General features: G+C 33.3%; 1 protein-coding gene across 1 annotated transcript in view; it reads right to left on the bottom strand.

Annotated features, from left to right (window-relative positions):
- LOC136039458 (uncharacterized) overlaps positions 1-15,767 on the bottom strand; it is a 96,932-nt gene that overhangs the window by 45,243 nt on the left and 35,922 nt on the right. Inside the window, exon 2 of the mRNA XM_065723224.1 lies at positions 6,122-6,206. Coding sequence (XP_065579296.1) covers positions 6,122-6,206 — 85 coding nt within the window. The remainder of the gene's footprint in view (positions 1-6,121; positions 6,207-15,767) is intronic.

The raw sequence follows: 15,767 nt of genomic DNA, 5'->3' as shown, positions 1-15,767 counted from the left end.
ACGTTTCATCAAGTTTAGACTTATCAATTAAAAGTTATGAGCATGAGAAAATTTGCCTTGTTTTAGAAAATAGGGGAAAACACCCCTTAAAAGTAATAGAATCTTAACGACAATCACACCATCAGATTCAGTGTATCATAAAACCCTACTGTAGGAGTTTCAGGCTCCTATCCACGAAAATATGGAATTTTGTATTTTTTTTTTTGCCAGAAGACAGATGACGGATGCGTGTTTATTTGTTGTTTTTTTTTCAGGGGTGATCATATCGACCCGGTGGTCTTAGAATATCGTGCGAGGGATCATTATGACAGAAATTAAGAGTTATAGTGCCCTTTTAAGCGACCAAATAATTTGAGGGCACCTAGGCCCCCCCACGCTTATTTTTTCCAAAGTCACCAGATCAACATTTTGAGATAGCCATTTTGTTCAGCATAGTCGAAAAACCCAATAACTATGTCTTTGAGGACGATTTAATCCGCCACAGTCGCCGGGGGAGGGGTTGCAAGTTACAAACTTTGACCATTGTTAACATATAGCAATGATTATTAGAAAGTGTACAGACGTTTTCAGGAGTATTTTCACGTTGGGGGGGATAGGAGGGAGGAGTTTACGTGGGACGATCTTCCCGTGGAGGAATTTATCATGAGGGAATAAAATTAAAATAGTTCAAAATAGGGATGAAACCTTTTAATTGACAGTGAACAGATATAAAATTATTAACTGGATATTTCGAACGCATATACAGTGCTCATCATCAGGAGTAAAACTAAAAGACATGAATAAAAATGAACCCAATTTTTTTTTATTTTGTTTATTTTATTTTTATTTAATTTAATTTTTTTTAATTTTGTTTATTTTTATTCATGTCTTTTAGTTTTACTGCTGATATAATACTAAATTTAATGAAGTGTCTCAGTAAGCCAAGTGTACAGATTTGAAAGTAAACTGTATTCATTAACACATATAATGCTTTTTTTACTAAGTTAAGCAATAAATTTTGAATGACAATAATGTTAGTTAGCGATGGAAAAAAAAAAAGTTCGTATTAAATAACGGCTGTGCTGTTTTTCTTTTCTTAAAAAACACTTTTCTTAAATGGCTGATATTTCGGACGAGGCACCAACGTTGTGAACAGTAATTTGTCAGTCGTATTTGGACAACTGTTCATACCAAAAAAGTGGAATTTTAAGAAGTTCTGAGAAATATTATTAAGATGGATTAGTGACAACCCTGCCTCCTAGTCGGCAGGTGCCTCCTACTCTGTTTTAATGGTAAATATTATTATTTACGGTGGTAGCTTTTGATTGCCAATAGTTTGAAAACAGATTAGTATTCAGCTCAGGATCAGTATGCTGATCAGTATCAAGGAATTAGTATGCAACTATGTCCAATTGATTGAGCAGCCAACTGTGCATAATATAAAACCGCATTACGTAGGACTTAAAGGACACGAAATTAACGGATCACCAAGGCTTTTAATGGTATTGCGGTTCTTAGGACAGTAAAATTTTAGGTAACTAGCACAAAAACGTAAAAACTAGGTCCTTAAATATATTTAAAAAAAAATATTATTAGCTGCAATTCTTCAGCCACATCTCAGTCGCGCCTGCCAAAAATAAGGACAAGGTATATGGCATGATAAATAGGTCAAGAACTTAAGGTAAAATTCTAGTTAATTGACAAGGGTAACACTTCAGTGGTAATGGACATCAAGGACTACGATTCAAAATTAAACGCTTTACTGAAAGATGAAAAAACGTACAAACAACTTTCTTTTGACCCGACGGACCCATACACAAAGAAGTTTAAGAACGAGTTAAAGAGTTTGAAGGAAGAAGGAAAGATTACACCTCAACTTTTCTACAAATTCTTACCAAGAGGTTCTTTGTGCCCTAAATTATATGGACTCCAAAGATACATAAGCCAAATCTGCCATTACTACCAATTGTTGCGAATAACAAGTCACCAACAAGTGCTCTGAGTAAGTGGCTAGTGTCATTGTGTAAACCACTCAGGTCTACACAAATTTCTTACATTAAGAATTCGTCAGAACTTGCAAAAAAACTAAAAGAAGTTGAGATTTCTTCAAATTCTATAATTTTAAGTTTCGACATAGTGTCAATGTATACGAGTATTGATGTAAAAGCCGCAGAAATTCTTCTCGAGAGAAAGATACTAAGAAATTTGGACTTAATTGGTGGTGAAACAGTTTTGGAGGTCGGTGTAATTATGAATTTAGTTAGGTTGTACAAAATGTTCTCTTATTTTTTTCAATTCAGAGGGTTTTTTTTCGAACAAGTAAATGGTTTACCTATGGGGCACCATTAAGTCCTTTATTAGCAAATTGTATTGTAGAAAATATTGAAACAATAGCGTTAGATTCATATTTTTTAAAACATTAATTTTGGGGGAGATATATGGATGACATAATTTCAGTATGGAATTATAGGGTGGAGGAATTAAAAAGTTTTTTAGAACATCTTAATTTTTGGGGAGGGGATTTAAAATTTACAATAGAATTAGAAGAGGATAATAAACTTCCTTTTCTGGATGTCCTTCTTTTAAAAAATGAAAATAGTCTGGATTTTAAGATTTACAGAAAAACCTACTAACAATAACAGATTTTTGTCCTTTTTCTCCGGTCATGCTCGTCAAGTAAAAATTGGTTTAATCATATCTTTAACTGACCGCATTTCTAGAATTTGTTCTCCAAAATTTATTGAGGAGGAATTATCGTTGTTAAAAGAGATTTTAATAAGTAACCATTATCCGGGTTGGTTAATTGACCAGACTTTTTCGAAAAGAAGGAAAAAATTTCTAGAATGTTCTGACGATATTCTGGAAACAATAGAAAAGAAAGATATTTTTTGTTCTCTACCATATTTTCCAGGTTTGAGTGAAAAACTTAAAAGAATTTTATAAAATAATGGTTTAAAGGTAGCTTTAAGAGATAGTAATACTTTGGCTAGTTTTTTAAATTCTGGAAAGGATCGGACTTCCCTAGAGCAACAAAGTGGGGCTTATGAAATTCCATGTACTTGTGGAAGCTCTTATGTGAGACGTACTAACCAGAATTTAAAAACGAGATTGCTACAACATCATAATTCCATTTCATCGTCTTTAAAGCAACCAAACATGAAGATTTCACGTCGGCCCTCTCGGAGCATATCTTTAATTTTCCAAATCATTTTATTTTGTTTGAAAATGTTTCTTTGATTTCTAGGGACCAAGGTTTAAAGCAAACTTTCAGGGAAACAATCAAAATTAAAAAATTCTATCCAAGAATAATTCCATAAACAGAGATGCAGGTGAATTTGGATTGAACTCAATTTATGATAATTTACTGAGGTCAAATAAATTAAATATCACCTCACCTAAGAGCTATGACCTCTGTCCACGTAATATGTCAGTTAATTCTTATGAATCAGAACCGAAAAGGCCAAAGAGATTTGCCTCGGCTGTTGCATTGAAAAAAATAAGAGCAATAAACTATATGTAATTAATTTATTAGGTATAAATTTTGTTTATTTTTATTCATGTCTTTTAGTTTTACTGTTGATGATGAACACTGTATATGTGTTCGAAATATCCAGTTCAATAATTTTATATTTCACTGTCAATAAAAAGGTATCATCCCTATTTTGAACTGTTTTACTTTCGTCATGGAAAGGCAGTGTGGTCTTCTAAGTTATCTAGTTAATTGACTTCTTGCTATCTCGGAAAGGGTTTAGGCTAGGAAAAGGAAACTTTCAGGGATGGGTATACAGGCGAAAATATGTCCCGGGAAGGTATTTAAAGGACCCATCTCCACTCCTTCTCCCTCAAGAGGGCTCTGAAATTTGCCTACATGATGGGTGTATACCTATTGAAGTTTTGACAAAACAATATTTTACCTTAATTTTCAGTTACTAAGTTGCTTTTTCTCTGCCTTTAGTTCTGAAACTGCAATTCCTGTTATTTGAGTAGAATTTTGAGCCATATCAATGTTTTTTTTTATTCAAAAATTTGGGAAATGTATTTGCATATCTTTAAAACCTTATAAAATGGAATTGAGCAAAGTTGTGAAGCTGAAAACAATTTTGTTGTACTTCAATTAAGCAGAAGATCTATCTTGCGAGGTTTCACTTTTATATTACACATATTTTTAAAGGTCATTAAAGGTCAGGGCCCTCTAGAGGGAGAAGGAATGGAGGTAGTTGCTTCAAAATACCTTCCCGAGACATAATTTAGTCTATAGATTCATCCCTGAAAGTTTCATTTTCTAACCTAAACCCTTTCTGAGATTGCAAGAAGTCAATTAATTAGAACTTTACCCGAACTTAAAAAGTTTTAATCCCTTAATCTCCCATTGAAAACAAAATTTGAATTTAGCACCCATCCACTCCCTCTTCCAACCGATCAAAGTTTCGAACTGATTCGTATATTGATTTCCGAAATATTTTCCAATCCAATTCCCAAATCGAGTTCCAATTAGCCCTAAATGCCCACTGAAAGCTTTAACTTGGTTCCCTAGTTTTTCTTAAGATATTTCAAATATAATAATCCCATAATGGTTTATAGTGCCAAGAGATTCAGGCAGGTTGGAGTTAAAATTTGAGGTCCACTTGCCTTCAATCCCCTTCCGCAAACATTCCCTTAAAATTTTCAACTTGAATCCTGTAGCCGTTACGACGTGTTCAAACAAGCTGTTTTTGATAGCCTAACAACACAGAGGGTTGAAGGATTTACCTTATTATTCTACCTAATCGTGAATAGATTCCAAACCTCGTAGGAATTTCTAGTACAAAAAAAAATTAGTAAATAAGAATTGAAGTAACATAAAACTTAAAGCATCCTCACCCACTCTTTCTTCGGTGACATTTTAACTTGATCCACAAAGTTGTTCAAAAAACATTATGGATATGCTAATTGATAACCTGGATATGCAGAGCGTCTTTGGATATGTCTGTCCCTTCTTTCTATGTAAAACTTTGAAGCCCGATTGGCTTCTTCAGGCCTTTCTGAAAATTTTTAATTGATCCCCTTACATGCTGTTTGATTCTGTGCTTTTGGAACTACTCCAAAATTTAATAGCAAAAGAAAAAACAAAAGCAACTTGTTTATCTAAATATTGCCCTAGCTGTGGCTAGAAAAAAATGTGGTCTATTACCACTCCCTGGAGAGCCTGGTGATTCCTATACATTTTAGTGCCTTTCTTACAGTTGGGGCCACACTGAATTAATATTTTTCAATATTGTTGGATAGTCAACTAAAATACTTCAACCTAGTAAAGAGCAAACCATGGCCCATACTGAGCAAAGGGTAAAAATTGTACAACAAACTGTCAGTTAGGAAAAATTGCTATTTCTGATTTATTCAGGAATATTAAGAATTATTTCGATTAATTTTAATTGTAAAATGCTATTTTGAAAACGAATTTACCAGAATTTTAAGAAAGAGTCTGAAAGCCCTCGAAAATGATGATGGAACAAAACCAGAAGTACAGCGTTAAAAGTACCATTGTTTAAAACCCTGCAGAGGGAGCCTACACTCCCCCCTTGAATATCAATGATATTCACTTTTTTACATGGGCAGCACTGATGTGTCCTTTTTTCCGGCTTTTTTCGTCGCTAATGGGTCACTTGAACATCATAGAGAGCAGTTTAATGGCTCGTTCAAACGTTAATTCTTCTATCTGGTTGTTATTTGAATTTGACTTTATAATGTACCCATGAAGTGCTATATGGCAACATAAGTGCGCAATTTGGGTTCTATTACTAGAATGAAAATGCTAGAATTGGCTACTATTGCATCGAGTCACTTCTTACTTACAGTTTGCCACCACATTTCATTATGTTTTTTTTTTTCAGATATATAATAAAAATGTGAATTTTAAATTGAAATTTTATCAAAAGTTCCCGCAAATGTAGATAAAAAAAAAATGGAATGTTCACTTATCCCTATTTCTATTTAAACTTAACCTTTTTAATTACAGGAAAAATTAAACATTTGCAGAGGTATTCTTTTCTTTTAATTATTATTTTTTTGCCAATTTTGAGTATGTCCCTTATTGTGTGTCCCTTGGTTTCCCGAGAACATTAGCGAGTGAGATGAATGAACGTAAATCAAAGATTGAGCTTACCTCTTCTGAGGGAGTAAAACACCCAATCGTTTATTTCTGGATCAAAACGTAATGCCGGCCATTCTGAATCGTCATAAACTGATACCTTTAAATATAAACTCAGTTTAAATTGCTTGTTGATTGACACACGTAATTTTAAGTCAAAATAAGAGTTTTGTAGCAAGTGAATTACCTCACCTCTTAGATTTTTCAAATTTCGCATTTAGAATCTTCCCCGCACTCTATAAGCTTATTGCCATTCATTTATGCAATTTTTGGCGTTCATTAGCCTATTCCAACCGTTAAATGATGTTCAAAAACCCTTATAGTAACCTATTACAATTGGTTAGTCTTAAAGTTTCTATGGGTTTGCAAGTTTTTTTCTGTTTTTTTTTTTTTTTTTTTTCATTTGTAAGAAATTAATTTTGATTTTCAGACTACGTTCAATGGCTTACCATAGCAAACAAAGAGAAAAACCTACAAAGCTCTCAAAAGCTACATTGTGGCCAATTGAAAAATAATTCCGTTACAAGATAAATAACTAAAAGAAATGAAAATATCGAAGATGGGTAAAAATTTAATTAGGCCACTAAAAGTTCACTTATTACAATTGGTTAATTTTAAGGTTTTTATGGGTTCTCAAGCTTTTTTTGTTTTTTTTCATTTGTAAGAAATTAATTTTGATTTTCAGACTACTTTCAATGGCTTACCATAGCAAACAAAGAGAAAACCTAAAAAGCTCTCAAAAGCTACATTGTGGTCAATTGAAAAATAATTCCGTTACAAGATAAATAATTAAAAGAAATGAAAATATCGAAGATGGGTAAAAATTTAATAAGGCCACTAAAAGTTCACTTATTACAATTGGTTAGTTTTAAGGTTTTTATGGGTTCTCAAGCTTTTTTTGTTTTGTTTTTTCATTTGTAAGAAATTAATTTTGACTTTCAGACTACTTTCAATGGCTTACCATAGCAAACAAATAGAAAACCTACAAAGCTCTCAAAAGCTACATTGTGGCCAATTGAAAAATAATTCCATTACAAGATAAATAATTAAAAGAAATGCAAATATCGAAAACGGGTAAAAATTTAATAAGGCCACTAAAAGTTCACTTATTACAATTGGTTAGTTTTGAGGTTTTTATGGGTTCTCAAGCTTTTTTGGTTTTTTGTTTTTTCATTTGTAAGAAATTAATTTTGATTTTCAGACCACTTTCAATGGCTTACCATAGCAAACGAAGAGAAAACCTACAAAGCTCTCAAAAGCTACATTGTGGCCAATTGAAAAATAATTCCGTTACAAGATAAATAATTAAAAGAAATGAAAATATCGAAGATGAGTAAAAATTTAATAAGGCCACTAAAAGTTCACTTATTATAATTGGTTAGTTTTAAGGTTTTTTATGGGTTCTCAAGCTTTTTTTGTTTTGTTTTTTCATTTGTAAGAAATTAATTTTGACTTTCAGACTACTTTCAATGGCTTACCATAGCAAACAAAGAGAAAAACCTACAAAGCTCTCAAAAGCTACATTGTGGCCAATTGAAAAATAATTCCGTTACAAGATAAATAACTAAAAGAAATGAAAATATCGAAGATGGGTAAAAATTTAATTAGGCCACTAAAAGTTCACTTATTACAATTGGTTAGTTTTAAGGTTTTTATGGGTTCTCAAGCTTTTTTTGTTTTTTTTCATTTGTAAGAAATTAATTTTGATTTTCAGACTACTTTCAATGGCTTACCATAGCAAACAAAGAGAAAACCTAAAAAGCTCTCAAAAGCTACATTGTGGTCAATTAAAAAATAATTCCGTTACAAGATAAATAATTAAAAGAAATGAAAATATCGAAGATGGGTAAAAATTTAATAAGGCCACTAAAAGTTCACTTATTACAATTGGTTAGTTTTAAGGTTTTTATGGGTTCTCAAGCTTTTTTTGTTTTGTTTTTTTCATTTGTAAGAAATTAATTTTGACTTTCAGACTACTTTCAATGGCTTACCATAGCAAACAAATAGAAAACCTACAAAGCTCTCAAAAGCTACATTGTGGCCAATTGAAAAATAATTCCATTACAAGATAAATAATTAAAAGAAATGCAAATATCGAAAACGGGTAAAAATTTAATAAGGCCACTAAAAGTTCACTTATTACAATTGGTTAGTTTTGAGGTTTTTATGGGTTCTCAAGCTTTTTTGGTTTTTTGTTTTTTCATTTGTAAGAAATTAATTTTGATTTTCAGACCACTTTCAATGGCTTACCATAGCAAACGAAGAGAAAACCTACAAAGCTCTCAAAAGCTACATTGTGGCCAATTGAAAAATAATTCCGTTACAAGATAAATAATTAAAAGAAATGAAAATATCGAAGATGAGTAAAAATTTAATAAGGCCACTAAAAGTTCACTTATTATAATTGGTTAGTTTTAAGGTTTTTTATGGGTTCTCAAGCTTTTTTTGTTTTGTTTTTTCATTTGTAAGAAATTAATTTTGACTTTCAGACTACTTTCAATGGCTTACCATAGCAAACAAAGAGAAAACCTACAAAGCTCTCAAAAGCTACATTGTGGCCAATTGAAAAATAATTCCATTACAAGATAAATAATTAAAAGAAATGCAAATATCGAAAACGGGTAAAAATTTAATAAGGCCACTAAAAGTTCACTTATTACAATTGGTTAGTTTTGAGGTTTTTATGGGTTCTCAAGCTTTTTTGGTTTTTTGTTTTTTCATTTGTAAGAAATTAATTTTGATTTTCAGACCACTTTCAATGGCTTACCATAGCAAACGAAGAGAAAACCTACAAAGCTCTCAAAAGCTACATTGTGGCCAATTGAAAAATAATTCCGTTACAAGATAAATAATTAAAAGAAATGAAAATATCGAAGATGAGTAAAAATTTAATAAGGCCACTAAAAGTTCACTTATTATAATTGGTTAGTTTTAAGGTTTTTTATGGGTTCTCAAGCTTTTTTTGTTTTGTTTTTTCATTTGTAAGAAATTAATTTTGACTTTCAGACTACTTTCAATGGCTTACCATAGCAAACAAAGAGAAAACCTACAAAGCTCTCAAAAGCTACATTGTGGCCAATTGAAAAATAATTCCGTTACAAGATAAATAATTAAAAGAAATGCAAATATCGAAGACGGGTAAAAATTTAATAAGGCCACTAAAAGTTCACTTATTACAATTGGTTAGTTTTAAGGTTTTTATGGGTTCTCAAGCTTTTTTTGTTTTTTGTTTTTTCATTTGTAAGAAATTAATTTTGATTTTCAGACCACTTTCAATGGCTTACCATAGCAAACGAAGAGAAAACCTACAAAGCTCTCAAAAGCTACATTCTGGCCAATTGAAAAATAATTCCGTTACAAGATAAATAATTAAAAGAAATGAAAATATCGAAGATGGGTAAAAATTTAATAAGGCCACTAAAAGTTCACTTATTACAATTGGTTAGTTTTAAGGTTTTTATGCGTTCTCGAGCTTCTTTTGTTTTTTTTTATTTGTCAGAAATTAATTTTGATTTTCAGACTACTTTCAATGGCTTACCATAGCAAACAAAGAGAAAACCTACAAAGCTCTCAAAAGCTACATTGTGGCCAATTGAAAATTAATTCCGTTACAAGATAAATAATTAAAAGAAATGAAAATATCGAAGATGGGTAAAAATTTAATAAGGCCACTAAAAGTTCACTTATTACAATTGGTTAGTTTTAAGGTTTTTATGCGTTCTCGAGCTTCCTTTTTTGTTTTTTATTTGTCAGAAATTAATTTTGATTTTCAGACTACTTTCAATGGCCTACCATAGCAAACAAAGAGAAAACCTACAAAGCTCTCAAAAGCTACATTGTGGCCAATTGACAATTAATTCCGTTACAAGATAAATAATTAAAAGAAATTGAAATATTGAAGATGGGTAAACAATTTTATAAGGCCGCAAAGGGTCCATTGTCTTGTTAAGGGTTCAAACCGTTTTCAATATTTTCATTTCATTTTTCGGTGTGGTCTAAGAAATTTTTACAATAAAAAAGAAAATTGTTTTTGAAGTGTTGATGTCTAATTAAAGCCATAACTTTCCAATGATTTCTCTACCAATGACAAGTTCATATCAAATTTTTCTGTGTTGAATCTGTGTAGAACTCTTAACTTGTCAATTCCTACTTGTTGGTGAGTTTAAGAATTATGTTTAGAGTATTTAATGCTTTATGTGAAGCTCCCCAAAGATGGCGTACAACTTATGGTAGTTCCGCCTGTGCCTTCAGAGGCACACAGGGCATAAACAAGGAGCCGTTACCATTTCCTTCAGTTTGGTGCTGTGGCTGCATCATCATGCTGAGGCTAAGAAATCATGTGAAGGTTTCACGAGTCGTTGTGGTAAGTCAATGTGAGAAAGTTTCAGGTCAAATTCTGTAGTCATTCCTGTTGCTGTCAATACTGCTATTGTATTACTACTTTTGGGGTATGCGTTTATCTGCCCCCTAGACACAATGTAAGTGCTTCTATTGGCAAGCTCTTATGATGTCATTCACATGTGGTCGTTCTGTGTTTTCACAGGTTGTGTGATTCGTTACCCTCTCCATCCAGTGTATCTCCAAGATTCTTTTGAGAAAAATTTCAGAATGGCAGGATTTTTTATTCCAAGTCTTGGTTGAGATTCCAATATACCGGTACCAGTATAATGCCGATGAAACTCTGTTGTTCAAAAATGGAGCTTTGATCGTAGTCAGAAGCTTTTTAACCTCCAGATTCAACGGAGTCTATTGAAAGGTCCATTTCTTGTGCTAAGTCTTGTGATGATTTTCTTATTATATTGACTCCGTGCTCTCTGTAATACTGCCAAAAAGTTACTTACTTGTTGAGAACTATTTACTCTACGATGCTGGAGTAAAATGATACTAGTCAGAGGTGTTTTAAGCCCATCATTCCAGCAAACCGTAATAAATTGTTGTTTATTCAAATCACCCTGGTCACACAAGGATAAGCGTTAGCACTTAACATGTGATGTACAGATTTAGAATCAAATCTCATTCAGAGTCACTGAGAGCCCTGATGTTTTAGTGTATTCCCTGTAATTTCAACGAACTTTGTGAATGTATTGAAGGTCCAAATCCTCATGGATGTTCACAAGAGAACTTGATGAACTCTGCACAAACAAGCCTCCGATACAGTGAATGGTCAGAAGTCAGAACTGGTGTTGAACTTTATCCCACTTCCTGTACTGCTCAGCTACGAAGTGAATCATTGGGCAGATACTTGTAGGATCTGCCAAACTGAGGTTGGAGGTAAGCATGAAAATAAAGCCAGAGAACGCTAGGTAGGAATATTGTTCATTTTTCAAGGACAACCCATGCAGAGCCCCCTGTCAACTTGGAATTTGGCCATGAAAAGTGACGATGCATTCTAATGTACCTTGATGTTTCTTGAAGAGTCTGAATCGAGAAGGATGTATAAAAGACAACCTATGTGTCAATTAACGTAATTTCCACCATGACATCTTGATTTTTTCATTTCTTTAGCAGAAGGTCGTTCGGAGATGGGGACAGCGGCAGTGATCAGGTAGGGGGGCTAGAAGGTAATTAAATACCTAGAAAAATACATTTTCACCCCTCCCAGATTTTCTAGAATTAACACTTCTAGTTTGCAGTGCGAAAAGGAACCTATTGTGGAATTGATGGTAGAGCCAAATCATCAAAAAGTTCGTGGTAACGAACTATAAGTAAGGAACGACTTGGCTCAGTAGTAACCGAAACTTTAAAACAAAATATCAGTATCAATAAATACATCAAAAGAATCAGCTTATTATTCTGATTCCAAACATGTAAGATTCCAAACCCATCAAAAGTTGAGAGCCAGAGAAAATATTCCAGATTTTATAAGAGGGAAAAATCCCCCTAAAATTCAAGAAATATTCTAAAATCTTAATAAAAGTCACGGCTTCATATTCAGAATACTAGAGAACCCTATTGTAGAAGTTTGAAGCTCCTATTTGCAAAAGTGTAGAATTTTGCTTTTTTGCCAGAAGACAGATTACTGATGCCTGGTTATTTGTTTTTGTTTTTTTTTTCCCAGGGGTAATTGTACCGAAAAAATAGTCCTTGGAGATGGTGTGTATAATCGGAAATCAAAAGTCTTAGTGACCTTTTTAAGTGACAAAAAGTTTCTTGGACGACCGGGGCTCTCCAATGCCCATTTTTCGCTCAAAATGGTCTTATCAAAATGGTCAGATCAAATATATATATGTCTTTAAGTGTAAAATTATCCCCCTTCCTCCAGAGTCCTTGGGGACAGCCCTGTACGTTAAGAATATTACGTATTTGACCTATTGTTTACGTATAGTGTTTGTTATTGGGAAGTATGCAGAATTTCTTTGGGGGCGGGGTGTTTGGGATGTATTTATATACAAAGAATCTGCCCTGTTGAAGTAAATTTCATGGGGGTGAATTTTCCAGGGGAAAAGTTACAGTTTGGGGATATGACAAAATCAATATACAAAATCCTTTTTAATTGTCTTACATTCTCTTTGTCAAATTTTTCACGTGGAGATGTTCTGGGAGAATTTTCTGAGGACTTTTCCGCGTGTCTTGTTTTCCTGGAAATGATTTCCACGGAAGGGGGCATTTCTGGAGTAATCGAGAAACCGTTTAAAGATTAAAGTCTTATTCAAATGAAAGAACGCTAAGGAGAACTTTTCTGGCTGAACTGTCCATAAACAATTTTACCGGGAGGAAGGAATCTCACTTACGATGGGACTGTTTGAAGAGAATTTAGATGAAAGAGAATTAGATGAAATTTCCATGGAGGAGTTTTCCGTGAGGGGGAGGAGCATATTGAATAGATGCATTTGGTTTATGGGTAGTATTTGAAAGCAAAAGGGTATTATTCCATGTATGAAGGATTCCCCCTTCCTCAATATTTTGCTCTTTACGGTAGGGTTGGATTGTGTGTCCCATTTTTTTAAGAGTGAAATGTTTAATTAAATGGGAAGCTTTTTTATGGCACTTGGTACACAAAGTACATTAAACTGTGGAGTAAACACACAAAAAAAGAAAAAACAAGACACAAAACATAACAACATAAATAACATAGCAGCATAACAACATACAGCATAAGTAAATTACCTCCATTCAAAAAATGGCCAAAGAGGGTCAAAAACACCAATCATTTGCCGAGTTTTCAGACATATATCTTTAGATAAATGTTTCAGTCGCGAGGGCGATGTCAAATTTAGAGACGACTGTATGATTCCGATACCACCGAGGCAGACGCAGCAAATACTTGCAATACTTAAAATATCCTGAGCGTATTTTCTTTGTATCCTTCTTGCAAAGGAGGAAAGCAAAACCAGAAAGATAAAAAACAGTCTGTCGTTCTATCCCGGTTTTGCTACTTTATGCACTTCCAGGTAGGCTAGGACGATGAAATTTGGCAAGCATATCAGGGACCAGACGAAATTAAATCAGAAATAGTCGTTTTGTCGATTTGACCATCAGGGGGGGGGTGCTGGCCAGTTAGTTCGGAAAAAGTAGAAAAAATTAAGTATTTTTAACTTACAAACGGGTGATGGGACTTTAAGGCCGTGATTAAGTGAACTTGAAAACATCGAGCTTCAAAATTGAAGTAAGGTTAGCCTTATGTCTTTTAATTCTTTAGAGACCGTCGATTGTCAAAACTTCAAATAGCACCAATTATTAAGTCTTGTGAAAGGTTTTGATTGACAGCTTCCTTTGGTGAGATGCTTCAGCCGAGAAATAGTAATGTATTTGGCTGCGTCTTGCAAAGCTTGGTTACCGACCAAGGGAGAAGAGAAAATCAGCAAAAGAGCACTATCATTCTCAAGTACAAAATACCCATATATGTGCAACTGTAACGGCATGCATAGAGTGCATTTTAAAATTTATTGTTTTTTCCACTTTTTTTCCTAGGGGTAGACTATTTAAAATACCTCAGTTGATTAATTCGAAACTAAACACCGAACTTTGTTGAAAGCTTTCATCGAGGATTCTTAGAAAACCAAAGTTTTCTTACAAATTACATTAAAAAAGAAATAACTGAAAGTAAGGAGTGACATTAAAACTTAAAACGAACAGAAATTACTTCGTATATGAAAGGGACTGCTTCTTCCTGAACGCCCCGCAATTTACACTGAAGTTTTTTACTGTTTTAGAAAAAAGAGCTAAGAGAATGAGTCAGACTTTAGCGTGAAGAGCGGGGCGTTGATGAGGAAGCAGCCCCTTTCATATATGAAGTAATTTCTGTTCGTTTCATGTTTTAATGTCACTCCTTACTTTAAGTTAAAAAACACTTGTTTTTATTTAATTTAATTTCTGAACAGGTTTTAATCAATACATGTTTTGACTTATGCCCTCCGCTGATGGATAATCAAAACAAAATTTGCATATTTATTTATTTTTTGGCTAAATGGCTTTTTCATAGTTTTGATTGAACGATTTTGAGAAAAAAAGGAGCGGGGAAGGAGGTCTAGTTGCCCTCCAATTATTTGGTTACCTAAAAAGGCAACTAGAACTTTTAATTTTTTACGAATTTTTTTATTAGTAAAATTATTAGTAAAAATAAATTTTATTAGTTAAAGATATACGTAACTTACAAATTAGCTTACGTAAGAAACTTCTGTATTCTCATATTTTTATTACATTTATGAGTGGGGTTCACCCCCTCGTCAGTACCTCGCTCTTCACGCTAAAGCTTAAATTTTGTCCCGATTTCTTAAGAATGACTCCTGAATCACAAAAGCCGTAGAATAAATAGTTGAAATATCTAAAAATACTTTAGCGTAGAGAGCGAGGTATTGGGAGGAGTACACTTTCCAATAATCAGTACTATATGTAAGCACTGGTCAGTGTTTGTAACTTGTAGCCCCTCCCACGGGGACTGTGGGGGAGTAAGTCGTCCCAAAAAGACATAGTTATAAGGATTTTTGACTACGCTGAATAAAATGACTATCTCATAATTTTGACCCGGTTACTTTGGGAAAATAATTAGCGTGGGACGGGGGCCTATGTGCCCTCCGATTATTTTGGTCACTTAAAAAAGGCACTAGAACTTTTCATTTCCGTTAGAATGAGCCCTTTTGCAACATTCTAGGACCACTGGGTCGATACGATCGCCCCTGAAAAAAAAAACAACAAATAAACACGCATCTGTGATCTGCCTTCTGACAAAAAATACAAAATTCCACATTTTTGCAAATAGGAGCTTGAAACTTCTACAGTAGGGTTCTATGACTTTTAGGGGTTGTTTTTCCCTATTTTCTAAAATAAAGCAAATTTTTTCAGGCTCGTAACTTTTGATGGGTGAGACTAAACTTGATGAAGCTTATATATTTAAAATCAGCATTAAAATGCGATTCTTTTGATGTAGCTATTGGTATCAAAGTTCAATTTTTTAGAGTTTTGGTTACTATTGAGCCGGGTCGCTCTTTACTACAGTTCGTTACTACGAACTGTTTGATAAAGTTAGAGGACAAGCAATATAAACAAAGGTATTTTATTTCAAATGACAATACAATTAAGTATGTAAATAAAAAGAAAGATAGAATGTAACGAAAATGAATTTTCCTGTTACCGGTACTAGACGATTAATCTTATAAGTACGGCTCTCGTATTGAAGGCCCCTTTGGAACTCTGGGATCAACAAGCTCTGGGATCAAAGCAT

This window comes from Artemia franciscana, chromosome 19, assembly GCF_032884065.1.
Source record: "Artemia franciscana chromosome 19, ASM3288406v1, whole genome shotgun sequence".
Classification (NCBI taxonomy): Eukaryota; Metazoa; Arthropoda; class Branchiopoda; order Anostraca; family Artemiidae; genus Artemia; species Artemia franciscana.
The sequence above is the reverse complement of the archived record's forward strand: the minus strand, read 5'-3'. Positions and strand labels throughout refer to the sequence as shown.